This window comes from Jatropha curcas, chromosome 2 (assembly GCF_041381405.1).
Source record: "Jatropha curcas cultivar XTBG-Jc1 chromosome 2, XTBG_Jcur_1.0, whole genome shotgun sequence".
NCBI lineage: Eukaryota > Viridiplantae > Streptophyta > Magnoliopsida > Malpighiales > Euphorbiaceae > Jatropha > Jatropha curcas.
In genome coordinates, this window is record NC_143152.1 from 1,657,245 (window position 1) to 1,671,706 (window position 14,462).

Genomic DNA, 14,462 nt, shown 5'->3' on the forward strand with positions numbered 1-14,462 from the left:
GCATGTCAGGCCATACAGTCAACCAGTTTGTAGCGTCTCGGTCCGGTTCATTCGGGTTTACGGGTGGACCGGGAAGGGGTGTTACAGTTATAATTTAAAATAAGAAATTCAATTGAATTCCACAAAAATATGTGTGGAATAAATTCATAAATGAAAATGCATTTGTCTTTATTTCTTATAACCCTTGACATAATAATTTAACAAAAATAAATAACAAACACCAATTATATTTATTATGTACAATTGAAATAACCCGAATTTTTATTTTCAAAATTTTTCCAATTAAATTTAATGAACCGACAGCCTGGAAATTAATATTAATATTTTAGTGCAACTACTATGAGAAACCGAACCAAAAACCGATTGAAAAATTTGAAAACCAGTTAAAAATCGATGATTTGGGCCGAATCGAACCGGTTCGACCCAAACCATCTAGAAAATTCTCTTTTTCTTTTATCTCCAACGCTAAACTCACTCCCCCTCACCAGCGCACCTCCACTCCATCGCCACTGTCACCACAGCGCCACCGCCACTCCTCCCTCTTCTTCTTCTTTTTCTTCTCCTTCTTCTTCTTCTTCTCCTTCTTCTTCTTTCCTTTCTTCCTTTTTCTTTCTTTTTCTTTCCTTGTGCCTGCGTTCTTGGCGAGACAGAGGCAACGCAGCAGAGCCGCGCGCCACTGCCACTCGGCCACCGCCCCTACTGCAGCTCGGCAACGCAGCAGCTCCTCGTCTCCTCGGCCAGATCGCGTTGCTGTTCCTCTGTCGCGCCTACAGCAGCAGCACAGCCTTGTCAAGCCGTCGCTGCCACTACAGATCGGGCCTCCGCCGGCGTCACAGCAGCTCTGCCGTCTTTCCAGCACGCCGATCGGTCGTCTCCACCTCTCTCCGCCACTGCCAGTCGAGTTCGACCACCGGCAGTTACTGCTTTTTAACCCGACACGCGTAAGAATTTTCGATCTAGCAATAATTAATTAATTAACGTTAATTTAGTTAATGTTATTTAGTTAATGTTATTAGTAGTTAATTAATTAACATTAATTGTGTTAATGTTAATGTTATTTAGATAATGAAATATTAGTTAATTAAATTAGTATTAGATATTAATATTAGATAATGAAATTAATTTTATTATTTGTAATTAATTAATCTAGCTAAGTTAATGTTAGAAATGTTAGATAATGAAATTAATCTTATTATTTGTAGTTAATTCAATTTGGTAAATGTGAGTAGTTAATAGCTTTATAATTTTATTGTTGATTTAATTAAGGTAGCTTAGATATAATGTTATTGTAATGTATAAATTGGATTGTGTGGTGATGTTGAGATTAAGGAGGATGGGAAACTGTTGTTTGATTAATTGCCCGACGGATGGGCCGTATGGATTGAATATTTGTGAAATTGTTGATATTTTAACAGGTAGATAGTCCAATTTTTAGGGGAGATGCTGCCGAAATTTCGGTAGAAAAATAAAATAAATTCGGTATAAAAAAAAATAAATAAATAAAATAAATTTCGGTAGGAAATAAAATAGAAGTCAAAAGAAAATAAAGAAAATAGTGTTCGGTAGAAAAATAAATTTATTATAGAAAATAAATTAAATCTCGAGATTAAATTACGTAGAAGAGTTAGAATATAAAATAAAAATTTTAGAGTGGTAAAGAAATATTTTGTCTGATAGAATTATTTTCTGCTGTGTCCTTCTTTTTCTTAGATCGCCCGGGTCCATCTAGTGCTCCTCCAGGACAGAATCAAAGCTAGAACTTCGCTCTCCATCACTGTGAGTAATAATAAATAATGCATGTCAACACTGCATTTGCATAACATTACATTTTTATATATTTACATATTGTATTTTCTCAAATATATTATGTTATGATCACTATAATTATACTTATGCATAATTGTGCATTTGGATGAAATTGGTGTATTATGATAAATGAATTGTTTGATTATTTGTGCTGTGTATATACTGTGCTCTGTTTGTGTGGAGTTAGGATGAAGTGGGTCACCCTGGGTTTGTGAGGACGGTCGATAAATATGGATCCTGATGAACTGATGAAATTGGACCGTCGGCCGGGTAAATGGGAGATCGGCGCCCCCGTGTGCACCTGATGAATTGATGAAATGATGTTGATGAGATGGAAAAGAAAAGAGAGAATGTAAAATAAAATATTGAGAGGACTGGTCAAGTGAGGATTAGACCGGTCGGCCAGATATGGGGGATTGGCTCCCCGGGTGCACATGTTTGAGAGGATGGGCTGTTTGAGAGGACGGCTCGTCGGGGGTTTAGGTGACGCCACTGACTAATTTCCACGTGATGTGATTATTTGAAGGTGATATTGTTTGTGGGTGCTGATGTAATGTCATATGATTGACTGTTGTGTGTTCATTCAGTATACTAGGGTGCATTTTGCTTGACTGTATGTGGTGTGTATTATTTATTATTATTCACTGAGTTGCAAAACTCACCCCCCCAACAAACCTCCCAGGTACTAGGAAGCAGCTGATTCGACTGAAGCTCTGCAATCTTCTCCGCAGAGTTACAAATGTAAACTTTATATTCATGTTATTTAATTTTGGATGTATAAATTATTCCGTTATCAGATTATTTTTAGACTCCACAGTTATAGGGTTGTGTATTAATATTGGACTTATTGTTCGCACTACACTATAAATTAAATGTTAGGTAATTAGCTGCAGGTGAACCAGTAAGCCCATAACGTGATTATAATTTATTGTGAATAGGCCCTGGTTATACATTATGTGTTATTTGAGTTTGGGCCAGATGTTTGTATATGGGTTTACTGTTTTGATGAAATTGGAAAAGATAGGTAGACATATTGGATAATTTAGGCTTACTACGGGCCTCGGGGGCCTTAAGCTTACCTGGGCCCTAGTGCCGGTCCGGCCCATGGAAACGGGTCGTGACAAAGGTGGTATCAGAGCGTAAGTTTATAAGTTTAGATGTAACTGCGGAGTAATTCCTGTCATGTCTTGACATTGTCCTCCTTGCTTTTCCCTTCAGCGTTGTTCGCAACCAGACTAAAGTCAAGTTGTTTAATGATTAAAATTTGCATCCTTGTTCGTTAGAGATGTGATTTAGTTAATGATGCTAGGAGACGGTTTAAACAAAAATCCTTCTATGGAATAAATAATAGTCATATATAATTTAAGTATGTAAGAAGATAAGTTGCATATGAATAATAAATTGAAGTCAAATACTGTAAGTGTACTATTTTATTTAATATGTGTTGAATGTAGAATACATATAAAAAAAAAAAAAGATGCATGAGTGCGTGTATATGTGTGCCTGCAGAATTGAGAATTAGTTGCTAGTTTTATTTAATAAGAGAACTAAACGATTCGGATTTGAGGACATTAGAATATATTTAATTGGTGCCTTGAATTAATATATGTATTTGGTGACATTTACATGATGTTGGTTGGTGGAATTTATTATAGTTATTGGGGTAAATATTTTCTGGATGGAATAATTACATTAATTAGTATAAGTACATAACTGATTTTTTATAAGATTTAAATATTGAAGGATTTGGTGTGATTTGCTATAATAATTGGAGATGAGTATTTTTCATAAAGAATAATATTGGTGGAATTATTATACCAAGTGATTTTTAATTATGAGAAGTAATTACTGCTTGGTGGAGTAAAGTGTATTGTAGCATTCATCAACTATTCCTTTTCAAGTGTATGAATATAGGGAATCATATAAATTATTGTGGTTATAAGAAACGTAAATTGTGATCCGTAGTAAGAGACAAATTACTCTACTCTGTATGCATTTAGTAATGGATATTGTGTGGATTGTGGCATCTTATGGTTTAATATGGTACAAGTAAGAATTAAATCTAATGGTATTTAGCTTTTGATATTTAAAATAATTGTTGCACACTCGATGGTATGTGAATTACAATCAATGATTTTGTTTAATGGGAGATTCTATGATCTGAGGACTCCATAAGGGAATTAAGGTACTTACGTTATGTAAATATTGGGCTATGATGATTAAGAGTATTGGTGAATGACATCGGACATGGAGAGATAATTGTCCAATTATTTAATTGATATAATACTAGTAAATTAGATAAGTAAGGATGGATCTAGTCCTGTTATTGTATGGATATTAAGAAAAGAATCAATTGTAGAAACGTGAAGAGTATGAATTAATGTGAGTTAAATGAGGATAGTCAGTAATTAGAGGTTTAATAAATTAGGGATTATGGGTAACAAGATTCGATGAAAATAAAAATAATGATACATCAGCGGATTTAAGATAAAGACCTCTATATTTTGGGATTTCATGAGTGTAGAAAAATTGTGGTTTACAGTCATGAAAGAGTTATGGATCCATGTGTGATATAATTAAGATCTTAGTACATGTAGAATGTTTAATAAGCCAGACTAAGCTTATGGACCAAGTATAATAAAATAAAAGTAAAAGATAGCAAAGGAAATTAGTGGTTTTGGGATTGAAATGCTATTATATTCGATGATAATTATATTAGGAAAATTATAGCTTGAATATAATTTGAATATAAAGAACAGAGGAGAATAATGTTTGTATAATTAAACAGTTTCTTGTTATCTCTTGGAGTATAGAGAGAATGTGAATGTTAAGAAATTAAATGATCATGAATAGTAATTTTATGATGTAATTAAATTAAGATCTAAAAAAAAAAAAAAAAAAAAAAAAAAAAAAGAGTTGAGAAAGTTCAAAAGATGCTTTAGAATAAGTAATTAAGAATAGGTAGTTAGACAAAAAGAAGTGAAATATTATTAAAAGTAGAAAGATGGAACATGTATACTATTGAAGGTAGGGAAATGGCTTTTAGGTTTAAAATAGTCATCACTATCGGTGATAATTCTAATAGAATATTAAATAAATAATTGATAATGTTATAAACCAACCTTATGAGTTGAGTTAATCGGGTCCTTGCAAGGTAAGTTTTGAGAACTTTGTGGTTCATATATAGTAAATTCATATTCTAAAAAGAGATCAAAGGTAGGAAGTTATTGAATGTCTGGTGGTATACAAATAGATAATGATTTAAGGATTGTAATCCCGATGATGAAAGAACTTAGTACTTATATTCAGAAAGATAGACTTTCTACTGGAGAGAGAGATAAGAAAATTTTGACTTATGTAATTTGATAGCATCTAGTTGGGAAATAGTAATGATTGGGAATAAGAGTTGATAAAAGATCATGGGGGCTTAGCTTGAGATGACAACGAATGTGAATAAATTTAATCTCTTGACGTAAAGCAATTAAAATAAGGAAATTCTATTAATTAGTGCAACTTTTGCAAGTTACTTGTTTTATTGGATAAAGAAGGAAAATTATATTTATGTCCTTAGTAGAACGTAAAGGTATAAATTGTACAAATCTTGGAGATGATAGACTTGGAGAAAAGGAATAACTCAATGATATTATTATCTGAATATTCATAGGTATTCATGAGATTAAGAATAAACATAAGACAAAGGACATAGTCTAATCAGGAGTTGAATTATGGGTTTAACATTCTTGATCTCTTACTTAGCTAGAGAAATGTCATGATTTTGTTTGAAATAAGCTTGTAGTAGTGGCAAGAATTTGTTCTCTTTAATTGGAAATGATCAAATAGTACTTAATAGCAGAATTTGATAAGAATCGAAAACTTTCTTGAATTGGCAGCAATCATCTTACTTAATTATGAACAACGTCAATGATTATGAGGGCAAATATATGGAATTGGAGTTGATGGAAAATGGATGAGTCAGCATGTAGGTTTTGAATTTTAAAATAAGGAGTCCAAATTGAGATAGTAGTAAATTTGATTGAATATGCGGATTCTTATATAAGTAAGGTTAAATACTTGGTTTGTGTATGAGTTTCTTATGGAGCGATGATCTTTGCCTATGATAGCTAGTGAGCGAATAAATGACGATACATCAATGTAAGGACACATGATTTAGAGCTAATGAGATTAATAACCCTTACTTAAGCAGAGGTTATAAGTGATTAAAATTCTTACGTGTAAAGGTGAATACTAGTGTCGAATCTGTACTTTAGGTAATGAATATTTGACTTGACTTGACGACTTATAGATATAGTACAACTCAAGTTTAAATTAACTATGGTAATAAGGTAGGTAACTTTGGGGCTAGATTCATCTCATAATCATCCTACCCTCCCTATAAATTGAATTTTCTTCCCATTGGTTTGTCTTCATAATTTAATAAAAATTAATTCTACTGGTCTGACTAACGAACTTAAAAATATTTATCTCATCTTCTTGATTCATCCTTCTATCTGCTCAACAGCATTATGTGAGAAGTACAGCCACCATTGTCGTAAACAATTGTTGCATCCTAGTTTCTTGTTATTTTCAAAATTCGAGGACGAATTTTTTTAAGGGGGGGAGACTGAAATAACCCGAATTTTTATTTTCAAAATTTTTCCAATTAAATTTAATGAACCGACAGCCTGGAAATTAATATTAATATTTTAGTGCAACTACTATGAGAAACCGAACCAAAAACCGATTGAAAAATTTGAAAACCAGTTAAAAATCGATGATTTGGGCCGAATCGAACCGGTTCGACCCAAACCATCTAGAAAATTCTCTTTTTCTTTTATCTCCAACGCTAAACTCACTCCCCCTCACCAGCGCACCTCCACTCCATCGCCACTGTCACCACAGCGCCACCGCCACTCCTCCCTCTTCTTCTTCTTTTTCTTCTCCTTCTTCTTCTTCTTCTCCTTCTTCTTCTTTCCTTTCTTCCTTTTTCTTTCTTTTTCTTTCCTTGTGCCTGCGTTCTTGGCGAGACAGAGGCAACGCAGCAGAGCCGCGCGCCACTGCCACTCGGCCACCGCCCCTACTGCAGCTCGGCAACGCAGCAGCTCCTCGTCTCCTCGGCCAGATCGCGTTGCTGTTCCTCTGTCGCGCCTACAGCAGCAGCACAGCCTTGTCAAGCCGTCGCTGCCACTACAGATCGGGCCTCCGCCGGCGTCACAGCAGCTCTGCCGTCTTTCCAGCACGCCGATCGGTCGTCTCCACCTCTCTCCGCCACTGCCAGTCGAGTTCGACCACCGGCAGTTACTGCTTTTTAACCCGACACGCGTAAGAATTTTCGATCTAGCAATAATTAATTAATTAACGTTAATTTAGTTAATGTTATTTAGTTAATGTTATTAGTAGTTAATTAATTAACATTAATTGTGTTAATGTTAATGTTATTTAGATAATGAAATATTAGTTAATTAAATTAGTATTAGATATTAATATTAGATAATGAAATTAATTTTATTATTTGTAATTAATTAATCTAGCTAAGTTAATGTTAGAAATGTTAGATAATGAAATTAATCTTATTATTTGTAGTTAATTCAATTTGGTAAATGTGAGTAGTTAATAGCTTTATAATTTTATTGTTGATTTAATTAAGGTAGCTTAGATATAATGTTATTGTAATGTATAAATTGGATTGTGTGGTGATGTTGAGATTAAGGAGGATGGGAAACTGTTGTTTGATTAATTGCCCGACGGATGGGCCGTATGGATTGAATATTTGTGAAATTGTTGATATTTTAACAGGTAGATAGTCCAATTTTTAGGGGAGATGCTGCCGAAATTTCGGTAGAAAAATAAAATAAATTCGGTATAAAAAAAAATAAATAAATAAAATAAATTTCGGTAGGAAATAAAATAGAAGTCAAAAGAAAATAAAGAAAATAGTGTTCGGTAGAAAAATAAATTTATTATAGAAAATAAATTAAATCTCGAGATTAAATTACGTAGAAGAGTTAGAATATAAAATAAAAATTTTAGAGTGGTAAAGAAATATTTTGTCTGATAGAATTATTTTCTGCTGTGTCCTTCTTTTTCTTAGATCGCCCGGGTCCATCTAGTGCTCCTCCAGGACAGAATCAAAGCTAGAACTTCGCTCTCCATCACTGTGAGTAATAATAAATAATGCATGTCAACACTGCATTTGCATAACATTACATTTTTATATATTTACATATTGTATTTTCTCAAATATATTATGTTATGATCACTATAATTATACTTATGCATAATTGTGCATTTGGATGAAATTGGTGTATTATGATAAATGAATTGTTTGATTATTTGTGCTGTGTATATACTGTGCTCTGTTTGTGTGGAGTTAGGATGAAGTGGGTCACCCTGGGTTTGTGAGGACGGTCGATAAATATGGATCCTGATGAACTGATGAAATTGGACCGTCGGCCGGGTAAATGGGAGATCGGCGCCCCCGTGTGCACCTGATGAATTGATGAAATGATGTTGATGAGATGGAAAAGAAAAGAGAGAATGTAAAATAAAATATTGAGAGGACTGGTCAAGTGAGGATTAGACCGGTCGGCCAGATATGGGGGATTGGCTCCCCGGGTGCACATGTTTGAGAGGATGGGCTGTTTGAGAGGACGGCTCGTCGGGGGTTTAGGTGACGCCACTGACTAATTTCCACGTGATGTGATTATTTGAAGGTGATATTGTTTGTGGGTGCTGATGTAATGTCATATGATTGACTGTTGTGTGTTCATTCAGTATACTAGGGTGCATTTTGCTTGACTGTATGTGGTGTGTATTATTTATTATTATTCACTGAGTTGCAAAACTCACCCCCCCAACAAACCTCCCAGGTACTAGGAAGCAGCTGATTCGACTGAAGCTCTGCAATCTTCTCCGCAGAGTTACAAATGTAAACTTTATATTCATGTTATTTAATTTTGGATGTATAAATTATTCCGTTATCAGATTATTTTTAGACTCCACAGTTATAGGGTTGTGTATTAATATTGGACTTATTGTTCGCACTACACTATAAATTAAATGTTAGGTAATTAGCTGCAGGTGAACCAGTAAGCCCATAACGTGATTATAATTTATTGTGAATAGGCCCTGGTTATACATTATGTGTTATTTGAGTTTGGGCCAGATGTTTGTATATGGGTTTACTGTTTTGATGAAATTGGAAAAGATAGGTAGACATATTGGATAATTTAGGCTTACTACGGGCCTCGGGGGCCTTAAGCTTACCTGGGCCCTAGTGCCGGTCCGGCCCATGGAAACGGGTCGTGACAACAATATAATAATTTGTCATTTTTTATTAAAATATAAAGAATAAATTTCATATAAATAAGTACACTAATATTTCACACTAATTAATTAATTATATAAGCAGTAACATTCATCATGATAATTATTTTTAATTGATGTAAAAAATATTGTTGATTTAAGTAATTAATTTGGAAACTAAAAAAACATTAAGAATGTTATTATTGTTTTTAATTGCATTTGAAAACAATTGTTGATACTCAGTTTTTATAGTTTCATAGTAATAATAATTAACGTTATCACTAAACTTCAAAAAGAAAAAAAAAAAAAAACGTCACTTGTTTGAAATTTTCCAAAAATAAAAAAAGAAAATAAAATAAAAATATAAACTAACCTCATTATTGGATTTAAAAAAAAAACATTGTTATAGTTTGGAATTTTCCAAAGAAAATAAATAAAAAGAAAAAAAAAAGTAAAAATAGTTGAGTATATAGTGGAGGGTAATTTTGTCAATAAATACTTCAATAGTCAAATTTATAGAATTCATTTAAAAATTTCATCAATTTGAGTTAGACACACTCGATTCCGCGGAATTCAATTCATAAAATTTAAATCTGTATTTTTTGTCATTTCAAACACAATATTTTAAATTTTTAAATGAATTTCACAAAATTTCATGGAATTTATCTATTTCAAACGGGTCTTTTTAACTTCGAAAATTTTATTATTTTGCTTTCACAATAAAAATATTTTTCGTTACTATTTTTTTACTACAAGAAACTAAGAAATATAATGGTTAATCTATCTATTGCTTCAGTTCGGTTCAACCGAATATTACATAAGTCCTGTTTTTATTGGCAAATTATATATTTTTAATACATCCCGACACTGACAAGCCACAATTGATTCCCGTATCAATGTCCCGTCCTAAAAAGTCGCTTTACTTTCTCTCTTTTATAATTAGTGACGAGAGAAATATATCATGTGAGAATTTTATGGTGGTCTCTGTAAATCCTAGGAGATCGTGCAGTCAATCTTAAATGAAACGTCGATTCGACGTTAGATGCAAATTTATATTGTGAGATGCAACACATGTGATTTTAATTCTTCGAAGGGATATTAAAGAGGAAAGGTCCAGTTCCAGCAGGCCTTCCAACTATGATAGTGCTGTCGTTTTTAGTAGTTCTTGGCAATTACACTGGCTGTAATTTTTCCTTTTTCTGCCATTGCTTTAAAAGAAAAAAAAAAAAAAATTCTTTTCCACTTTTTTGAATTTAAAATGTTGAGGGCTTTCATTATTCTAAACCTTGAAATGAAGTTGTCATGAATTTTAAATAAAACACAAATTTTATGATCGTTTGAGGAAAAATTAGGTGAAAAAATAGAATATTTATAAGAAGCTACATTAGAATTCTGTAAATGATTTTTGTAACGTCATAGCCTCAGTACAAAAACAACAATCAAAATTTGTGTCCAAACTAATTAGGGTTTGCTACATGAATAACTCATTAAAGCAAAATATGTCAGAAAAAAAATTTTGAAAAACAATTTAAAAATCATTTGATATATTAATATAATAGAACAAAGCATGAAATATACAACAAATAATTAGGTATGCAACATATATCTTTTGCGATCATTTTATTTTGTTTGTAGCTATATCCTTATTAATATCCAAAGACTAAATACCGTAGATCCTTAGTGATAATTTCCTTCCAAACAGTTCTAAGTCGACCTTTTTTTTTTTTTTTTTCAATACTCTCCACTATTAAAATATTACATTTGTGAACCGAAGCATGTGATGTCTATGCAATATATTACCAACTAAAATATATGAATACTCGTGATAATAAGAAAAAAACAAAGGAGAAAATGATGGGGTGGATGAGGAGTGAGAGAGAGGAGTTCACGAATGGGGTTAGAATGAACTCGTCTTTGAAATTGACAAGTCCAATTTTTTCAAACAATAAATTGGGATAAACTAAATGCAACGGATTTTGTAGATTTTTTGTTCTTGGGCTTTCTTTTTTTTTTTTTTATTATAGTCGGTTCTTATTCTGAAAAGATGTTTGATTTAACTGATTCATAGAATTGATATTTGATTTATTCCCAACAACTATGTTATATGTGTTTGGCAACGATATTGAGGATATTTGGTTCAATTGATTCGTGCCGTTGATAACTGATTTACAACCAATAGCTAGGTTGCATATATTTAGTAAGTTTTTTAATCAATAATCAATAGTTGATAAAACTCTTCAATTGAATCTATCAACTATGTATGTTTTGGAGTTTTTGCATATGAGTTGATAGCTAATTTTTTCATTATATTATATTTGAATTTTATTAATTTCATAAAAATAATTACTATAAAAATTATTTTTCAAAATAATATTTTTATCATTTTATTTATAGTTATCTAAAAATAATAACTTAAAGAAATTGATTAATATTTTTATTTATATAGTGGATTAAAATAAAAATAATATATTTACCATAAAAAATTTAAAGATGTATACATTGTACATCATAACATATGAAAATAATTATAGATTTAACAATCAATTTACATTTAAATTGCAATCGCTATCAAAAATTTAAGAAATATTAACATTCATCAACTGGCCACTGTTAGCCACCAGTTGCCAGTTATTAATAACTTCTATCAGTTATCAACTAATTTAAATACTTAAATTAAACTAGCCCTAAATAACAATTACTAGCTTATATATATATATATATAATTGATGGAATCAACAACTGATTGAACTCATGTTAGCTATTAATTCTTGAGTTATTAATAACTTCTATCAGTTATCAACTATATGTTTTTTATGATTGAGACCAAGGATTGACGTTAGCGTTATTACCTACAATGCACTTAGCCTCCTAGCATAGCGAACTAACATTAAGTAGAAGCACAAGTAGTCACGTGTACTGCTATGGCTTTGTTTTAGAATATACACTATATGTGTATTATATATAACTTATTTATACAATATTATAAATAGCTTATTTATACAATATTGATATTTTTGTAGGGTTGAGTCCATATCTATTAGTCTATGATTGTATGTAGGTGATTATTGTTTGAGATATTATTGATGAGAATTTTTTTTTTCTTGAGATAATCTCCAATGTAGATAGTAGCTCTAATATTGATAATAGCTCTAACTATGAGAAAAAGAAAAAAAATCTTAATAATTGAATAATCAATGGAGAAAATTTTGAATTCTGAGGCAAAAAGTTATTTGAAGATTACCAATTGAGAAGAAACTAGCTAGTTTTGGAATGGTAGGAAAAGAAAAAACCTACTCTTCAAATTTTATTTTTCTTAAATTGGAAAAGTGAAAAAAGACATGTTATTTAAATGTAAAACAAGGATTAATTAGTACTATTCATTAAGATTTATTTAAAAATTATTCAATTAGTTTTATTTTTATCCACACGAAACGTGTAAAATAATTGACAAGTTTTATAACATTCACAAGGTTTAAATATAATATAAATACAAATGAGCTATAAACTTATACCAAAAAGTTTTAAAACATATGATCCGTTTGGTTCAACTATTTGTGGCCGAAGAATTATCTTCTCTCAGTGAATAATGTTAACTTTAGATATATGGTTTATGTTAATAAATTTGTATTTTTTAATTTACCAAAGGTAAAAATTTATGTTGTACTATCATCTAAACTCTTTTCTTTGTTAGCGTTCAATAGAATATATTTGAAGCAAATGAATTAACAGTCATATAACTAAAAACTTTTAAAAATATAAATCGGATTGAATAATGTATAAAATCAAATTGAATTAATTCAATTTGTTTTTAGGTCTCTTTGAAAATATTTGAATTTAATAAAAATCAAACCAAATTAAAATTATAAAAATCAAAATGAAACCAATTATACAAAAAAATAACTAAACCAAACCAAAGCTTGTTCATCCTAAGAGTTATTTTAGTCAATTTTGCCTTGAGTGAATTAAAAAAAGAATTAATATTATAAAAATAATTGACCAAAAAAAAAAAAAAAGAAAGAATACAAAAAAATCAAAAAAATTTTTTAAAAAAAGAATTTAGCAAACTAAAAATAACCTTTCATACAAAGAAATAGCCAATCCAAAAACTGAAAGTGCAAGAGGTTAGCAGTTGACAATGACACAGTGGATCACAGCCTCAGAGTCCCTCCTAAACAACTACGAGTAGTAGAAAAAAGAAGTGTTAAGCAGACAGGGAGAGCCAAACAAACCAAAAACAAAAGGAAAATAGACGCCAGAACAGAGGCGGGTGGTTCCAGTCAGTCCTCTATCCATCCATCCATTTCTATAATACTCATTTCCATTCTTCTCCACACGATCCTCTTCTCTCTCTATCCCTCTTCCCCTCCTTCTCTTTCTCTAAATAAAAAAAAAAAAAAGAAAAAAAGAAAAAAAAAGCCTCTGTTATCTCTATCTTGATAATGGCTCTGCAATCGTCTTCCGTTTCTCCCATTCCTCAGCTTCTTTTCTACTCTGCAAAGTCGCCGAGCTCAGTTCTTGGTTCTACTAATGATAATAATAGTAAAAATCACTTGTTCGTTGATTTTGTTGGATTATATTCTAAATCCAGACGAAGTAGAAGGAGAATTGGTGTTTCTTCTTCTTTTTCAATTGCGCCAACGAGTTTATCTCGATTTGTTAGTAAAAAATCGTCTTCAGTTAAAGCGATTCTTGGTACTCAATCGGTGTCTCCACCTGATTTGGAACCGAAGGTATGGCTTTTCTTTAAAAATATTTTGCATGCGAGAGAGAGCTTTGACATGAATTGGAATTGTTCGTTTACACGTTTATTTATTTGTATATTTTATTAATGTCTGGAGCTCTTTTAATGTCATTTAGAACCGGAAATATTTCAGAATTTTACCTGTTTTTTTTTTCCTTTTCTTATGCAATGACTTTTGTTTGGTTTGTACTTTGGACGCATTATGTGTGCTTTTGGAAGTGAAGATTGTTAGAGTTTTTTTTATTTTTTTATTCACACGTTTTGCTTTTAAAGATAAGAAATGTATTTACTTCAAAAATGCTAACCAAACAGTCCTATAGGATCCAAATATCATAAGGTTTCAGCTACTGCTGTCAAATAGCAAATTCACATAGTTATATGCGTTTCAGACGGTATATCCCAGAATTTGCAGTACTTTAATTTTGGTGACTGTTTTGACAGTGTAGAAATAGAGAGTGGTGCAGGTGAAATTATTGAACTATATTTTGTTATTCTAGGTCTGCAAGTTTTTATTTTTTATTTTTTAATTTTTATAATTTTCAGTTGCGAAAGGGGTGAAAGTTATGATTGTAAAGTAAGAAACAGAAATTCTAAGATTTGAATGGTTCATTGA

General features: G+C 31.4%; 1 protein-coding gene and 1 long non-coding RNA gene across 3 annotated transcripts in view; both read left to right on the forward strand.

Moving 5' to 3' along the window:
• Window positions 1-408: 408 nt before the first annotated feature.
• Window positions 409-9,031, forward strand: LOC149498024 (uncharacterized). Of its 2 annotated transcripts, XR_016319646.1 has the most exons (5): window positions 409-941; window positions 1,711-1,776; window positions 2,489-2,547; window positions 7,895-7,960; window positions 8,673-9,031. It is a non-coding gene; the product is annotated as an uncharacterized LOC149498024 (long non-coding RNA). The 2 variants fall into 2 exon arrangements; XR_016319647.1 differs by lacking the exons at window positions 409-941; window positions 1,711-1,776; window positions 2,489-2,547 and adding an exon at window positions 6,595-7,125.
• A 4,266-nt stretch (window positions 9,032-13,297) lies between these two features.
• The window catches only part of GLU2 (glutamate synthase 2), a 29,325-nt gene continuing 28,160 nt past the window's right edge, over window positions 13,298-14,462 (forward strand). Inside the window, exon 1 of the mRNA XM_089717370.1 lies at window positions 13,298-13,838. Within this exon, the coding sequence (XP_089573496.1) occupies window positions 13,548-13,838 (291 nt within the window). The 5' untranslated portion in view covers window positions 13,298-13,547. The remainder of the gene's footprint in view (window positions 13,839-14,462) is intronic.